The 6,366-nt window shown below is 40.4% G+C and overlaps 1 protein-coding gene across 1 annotated transcript; it reads left to right on the top strand.

The window, feature by feature from the left end:
• Positions 1–5,680, top strand: LOC119783674 (GTPase IMAP family member 7-like). Its single transcript, XM_038285305.1, has 3 exons — positions 1–44; positions 4,523–5,568; positions 5,643–5,680. The coding sequence occupies exons 1-3, from the start codon at positions 1–3 to the stop codon at positions 5,678–5,680; spliced, it is 1,128 nt and encodes a 375-aa protein (XP_038141233.1).
• The last annotated feature ends 686 nt before the right edge of the window (positions 5,681–6,366 follow it).

A 6,366-nucleotide genomic window follows, 5' to 3' on the forward strand; every position in this document is an offset into this window, starting at 1 on the left:
ATGTGCAGAAAAGGATTGGGCAGAGTCACAGTTGACAGCGAAGAGTATGTCACAATTTAGTGTGCGCCAGCCATGTTTTGAGTGAGGGGGTGTAAAGTTAAACTGCAATTTAATATCAGCTCATTCAGTTCCAAATGATGGCCTATAAAACAGTGTCTCTGGTATCACATATCTCATGCTGGGTAAACCTCAAAACCTTCGCAACCTTGTTGCAAATAATGCTGGCACATTCTACATAAGGATTTCTAAACTTCTGAATGTTCCTGTGAGCACTGTTGGTGCCATAATCTGCAAGTGGAAAGAACATAGTTTCACCATAAACCAACCAGGTGTACCTTGCAGGATTTCTGACAGAGGAGTGAAAAGACTTATTAGAAAAGCTTTCCAAGTGCCAAAAACCACTTGTGGCAAGTTTCAGAAAAACCTGGAATAGCGGGTACAATTGTTTCAAAGAAAACAAGAACTAATGCACTCAACTGCCTTGGCCTCTATGGCATACAAGACTCTTTTGCTGAAGAAAAAGCGTGCACAACACGCCCAACATTTAAAGAAGCCTGTGAAATACTGGGATAATATGGTGGTAAAAATTCTCAGTCATCTAGGTCATAGTCATTCCAAAGTTCCAAAAGTTAAAAAAGAATCCACTGGACTTTGTTTTCCAAGTTTGAACATGTTTTGCCTCCCGTCCAGGAAGCTTTCTCAGGTCACAATATCTTGATCAAAGTTGAGTTCCATGCATTATAAATTAGCCCAACAAAAGCCTTGTTACACTATATTGCCAAAAGTATTTGCTCACCTGCCTTGACTCACATATGAGCTTAAGTGACATCCCGTTCCTAATCCATAGGGTTCAATATGACGTCGGTCCACCCTTTGCAGCTAGAACAGCTTCAACTCTTCTGGGAAGGCTGTCCACAAGGTTTAGGAGTGTGTTTATGGGAATTTTTGACCATTCTTCCAGAAGCGCATTTGTGAGGTCGCACACTGATGTTGGACGAGAAGGCCTGGCTCTCAGTCTCCGCTCTAATTCATCCCAAAGGTGTTCTATCGGGTTGAGGTCAGGACTCTGTGCAGGCCAGTCAAGTTCATCCACACCAGACTCTGTCATCCATGTCTTTATGGACCTTGCTTTGTGCACTGGTGCACAGTCATGTTGGAAGAGGAAGGGGCCAGCTCCAAACTGTTCCCACAAAGTTGGGAGCATGGAATTGTCCAAAATGTCTTGGTATGCTGAAGCATTCAGAGTTCCTTTCACTGGAACTAAGGGGCCAAGCCCAGCTCCTGAAAAACAACCCCACACCATAATCCCCCCTCCACCAAACTTTACACTTGGCACAATGCAGTCAGACAAGTACCGTTCTCCTGGCAACCGCCAAACCCAGACCCGTCCATCAGATTGCCAGATGGAGAAGCGCGATTCGTCACTCCAGAGAACGCGTCTCCACTGCTCTAGAGTCCAGTGGCGGCGTGCTTTACACCACCGCATCCGACGCTTTGCATTGCACTTGGTGATGTATGGCTTGGATGCAGCTGCTCGACCATGGAAACCCATTCCATGAAGCTCTCTGCGCACTGTTCTTGAGCTAATCTGAAGGCCACATGAAGTTTGGAGGTCTGTAGTGATTGACTCTGCAGAAAGTTGGCGACCTCTTCGCACTATGCGCTTCAGCATCCGCTGACCCCGCTCCGTCAGTTTACGTGGCCTACCACTTCGTGGCTGAGTTGCTGTCGTTCCCAAACACTTCCATTTTCTTATAATACAGCTGACAGTTGACTGTGGAATATTTAGGAGCGAGGAAATTTCACGACTGGATTTGTTGCACAGGTGGCATCCTATCACAGTTCCACGCTGGAATTCACTGAGCTCCTGAGAGCGACCCATTCTTTCACAAATGTTTGTAAAAACAGTCTGCATGCCTAGGTGCTTGAATTTATACACCTGTGGCCATGGAAGTGATTGGAACACCTGATTCCAATAATTTGGATGGGTGAGCAAATACTTTTGGCAATATAGTGTATGTCTTAGAAAAAATCCAAATTGAACCAAAAAAACAGGTCAAAACTTCAGTAGTAGGGGGTCGTTGATGTCATTGCTGGTGTCGTGATCTTTTGTTCAATGCTCATCCGGGTTGGGTGCCACATTAATGTTGTGGATTTATATTCTATTCAATTCCTAGAGAGCTGGGAATTTATATTTCTGATACTTTAAGATGTGTATTGCCCTCCCCGGTAGGGGTGGTAAATATCTTATGTAATTAGATATTATTTTGGCTGTTATTTACTATTTATGAACACACGCCTGTGTTAGAACAATAAATGAAATGCTGATTCAAGCACTAATCATGGTGAAACAGTTAATTCTGCACATACATGGAATAAATTCACCACAACTTCTGTTCAAAATATAAGAGTTTGTTAACAAAAATCATTCAGCTCCAAGTCAAACATATTTCAGATTAACACTCTTAACTAAAAACTAGTGAAACTCAACTAAACTATGTAGAAAGAGGAAGGGGAAACATGGTTGAAAAATATAGTATAATTTAAGATGGGTTTTGTGTTTGAAAAGTTTATCTGGAAGAATTTGGGATATGCTCAATTAGCTTTTCACTAATTTAGAGAAAATTGAATGTTTTCAGACCAATTCACAATGCAAAATCCATGAGGTGAAATGCCAAATAATGTTTTATTAAATGATTTGCTTAATCAACAACCAATAACCTTTAGTCAAATTATTCTTTAGTCTTTTTGAAATAACAGCAGCAAATAGACATCAGTATTCCACTAAATGACTCTTGGTCATACTTGGCAATCGAAATGTAATGAGCATATGAGGAACACATGAACACTAATGTTATATCAGTTTATCAGTTTTTAAACCCTTAGTGAAATAAAGCTTGTCCACCCTTCAACAACTGCTCACAGCATATTCCTGTAGCATAGCGTAGCATGTGATCTATCCTGTTAGCTTCGTCGTTACTCATCAGTAAACACATGAAATGATCAACATCATCAAAAGACATTTTGTTTTTTCTGTCCCGAATTATGCCACACCTGCAAACCTTTTGTCCATTCCCATTTAGAAGGCTTGAGTTTCATGCAGCTGCAGCTCAGTAGTGAGGCCAGCAGCAACCAGGGGTTTCTTTTACCCCATTTACACTACCCTTGAAAAACCGATCCATGCCGAGACCGTTCCGAGCTCGGATAAGTTAACCAGGCCGAGCTTGGTTCTGATGACCGTTTACACATCATGCTATCTCGACTCCTCGCCTCCTAGTGATGATCTGCGGTATCACTGCCAGTATTGAAGGAGGAAATCAAGCAGTTGGTGGCGGTAATGCACCAAAAGTTGTTTGCCAACTGCCATAAAACACAAGAAGAAGGAGACGAATAACGAGGGAATCAGGCAAATCAAAATGGCGGCGCCCGTCACATTCAGAAAGTTATGCTAGATTATTATTGCTGTACTTCGGTGTTTGCGGAGGGTCAGGTGAAGACGGCAACAATAAAGGGGTCAGTCTCTGCGTCATCCCAGTCCACACCATGCTCTTTTGAAGCCATTATTATTATGTTGCGCAGAGAACATTTCGATTGTTGTTTATAGTTGTTGTTCTTCTTTTGTTTTGTGTTGGTTGGCAAGCAACTTCCGGAGGGGCATTACCGCCAACTACTGGAATGGAGTGTGAATCGGGATGTGCAGCCAGACGGAGATGACGCATTCTCCTCATGGGCTCTTGTTATCAGAGAACCAAGCCAGGGAAAAACCTAGTCGAGCCCACCTCTGGAACTGGTCTGCAGTTAACTCGGTTCGGTTGTGTCTAGCTCGGTTCAGTTCAGTTTGCTTTCCATTTACACATGATAAGTTATGTCAGTTACTGAGCTCGGACCGGTCTCGGCACGGTTTTTCAAGGGTAGTGTAAATGGGGTATTAGTCTCAGTGGCTCATTTCAGGGGTCCTCCTTTTCTCAGTTGCTCACTCCAAGGCTTTTTTTTTTCTCTTGCCTGTTCTGATTTGTAAATATAAATTCTCATCTCTGTGAGCTTTCTGGCTTAGCCTGCTTGGCCTCTTTGTTGGTTATACACACACAATCAGCTAATTAAATCCTGGATTAATCCAGTTTTTTTTATTTATTTTTTTTATAAAATTGAAACAAAACGAAATAACATTTTCCGTTTAATACAGTACCCAGCTGGTTGGCATCATCAATGCTGCGTGATGTGATTCCCCTCAGACCTTGGGGAGGATTACCTAAGAAGTTATAGCAAGCAGATAGCTATCTTATTTTACTTAACAGATTAATAATGTAGTGTTATTTGAACTACTCAGGTAATAAACCTTTCTTGAAAGGTTTATTATCTGAGTAGTTAAGATGGTAAACAAGACAAAAGGGCTATATTGATATTAAAATATTATTTTCCTGCCCTGGACATGCTCTACCTCCATCTAAAAGCCAAAATAATTTCTTCACGGCTTTTCTTGTTTTCCTAAGATTATTTTCTATGTTTTCTGTTGTTCATGTAGAGTAAAATTTTATTTTAGTGTGCAGTGTACCAAGAGCCAATTTAATTGCCTATCTCTGTGGTGTTTATATCTTTCAGCTCCCAGTTCAAGAAGAATTGTGATCCTTGGTAAGACCGGGGATGGGAAAAGCAGTGTTGGAAACACTATTTTTGGGACAGAACAGTTTGACATCTCTCATTCTTTCAACTCTGGTGAAAGTCCCTGCCAAGCTAAAACTCAACACCTCAATGGAAAAGAAATAACCCTGATTGATACGCCTGGCTTCTTTGATACAAAAATACCTGAAAAAAAATTAAAGCCTGAAATAGTCAGGTGCATCACAGAGTGCTTACCTGGACCACATGCTTTCCTCATTGTGATTAAATATGGAAGATTTTCGAAGCAGGAGAATGAAATCTTCAACCAAATAACTGAATACTTCTCTGAAGAAGTGTTCAAGTTTGCAACAATTGTCTTCACCCATGGTGATAATCTCCCTGAAGGGAAGAAAATCAAAGATTACATTAGCCACAATGCTAATCTGAGTGAATTAGTGAAAAAATGTGGTGGTCGTTGCCATGTCATAGACAACAAATACTGGAACAAAGATTCAGACAACCCGTACAGGACCAACAGCTACCAGGTTAATAAGATACTGGAATCAATAGAAGAGATAGTGAATGCAAACGATGGAAACTGCTACACCAATGAGATGCTCAAAATAGTGGACAAAATAAAAAAACATGAAGAAAAACAAATTGCAAATTCTTCTGGAAACATGTCAGAAGAAGAAACCAGGCAGGAAGCTAAAAACAGAGTTTGGAAGTTTTTAACAAAAGTAGCTGGTATATCAACAGGTTTACTGTTAGGGGCGTTTTTTGGTGCGGTGAGAGCTTGTCTAGCTTTTATTTCATTATTTAAATCAGTCGGTAATCTAGATGCAGCAGCAAGCGGAATTAACGTTGCAGCAGCAGCTCTTACTAACTCAGCTGGAACAGGAACCGGCATAACATCTACTACAGTGGCTGGAACTGTGGGAATCACAGTAGCAGCTGTGTTGGGTGCAGGTGCCGTAGCAGGAGCAGCATCTGGTGCATATAAGGGATATCATGCAGCTGAAGAAGCAGAAACACCATTGCAGGCAGCAAAGAAGACATCAGAGGCACTGTGGAGTTCTGAAAAGGATAATGTAATAAACATTCAAAATTTAAGTGCAAATGTAGGACAGAAAATCATTGAGAGAAATAACTTATTTCTAATGTGAACAAATTGAACATCTGCTAACATATGTACTATTCTAATACTCTTAATTAAATGGAAGAACGAATGGAAATTTTAAAAAAATGATCATTCTGAACCATACTGTGGAAAGTATTTGTTTCAAAAAAATATAGTTTATTTTTTAAAGCTATAGTGATATTGGTAGATAAAGCAAAATAAAAAGATGGAGTATTGTTCACTGATTTAACTATAAATGTTTCAAGGCAATTAGTATCTCTTTTACTTAAAAAAAAAAGTCCACTCTCTGTTATCACTTGTTTATTTATGCTTTTTGGTTCTAAAATAATTATTCAAGCGTGAATTGAAGATGACCATTTAATGCCAAAACTAGCCATCATCTGAACAAATGTTTAGTAGAGACTTGAAAAAGAAAGTATGTAGATATTTCATATGCACCTTATCCTTTTGAGAAGAACTTTAGTGATGATGATTACTGCTTGAGCTGCTTAGTGACACAGTGGGTAACATTGCTTCATTGCAGCAAGAAGGTTCCGGGTTCAATTCTTGGCTCGGGATCTTTCTGCATGGAGTTGGCATGTTCTCTCTGAGCTTGCGTGGGTTCTCTGTGGGTACTCCAGCTGATT

Source organism: Cyprinodon tularosa, unplaced genomic scaffold (genome assembly GCF_016077235.1).
Source record: "Cyprinodon tularosa strain WSP-4 unplaced genomic scaffold, ASM1607723v1 ctg1050, whole genome shotgun sequence".
Classification (NCBI taxonomy): Eukaryota; Metazoa; Chordata; class Actinopteri; order Cyprinodontiformes; family Cyprinodontidae; genus Cyprinodon; species Cyprinodon tularosa.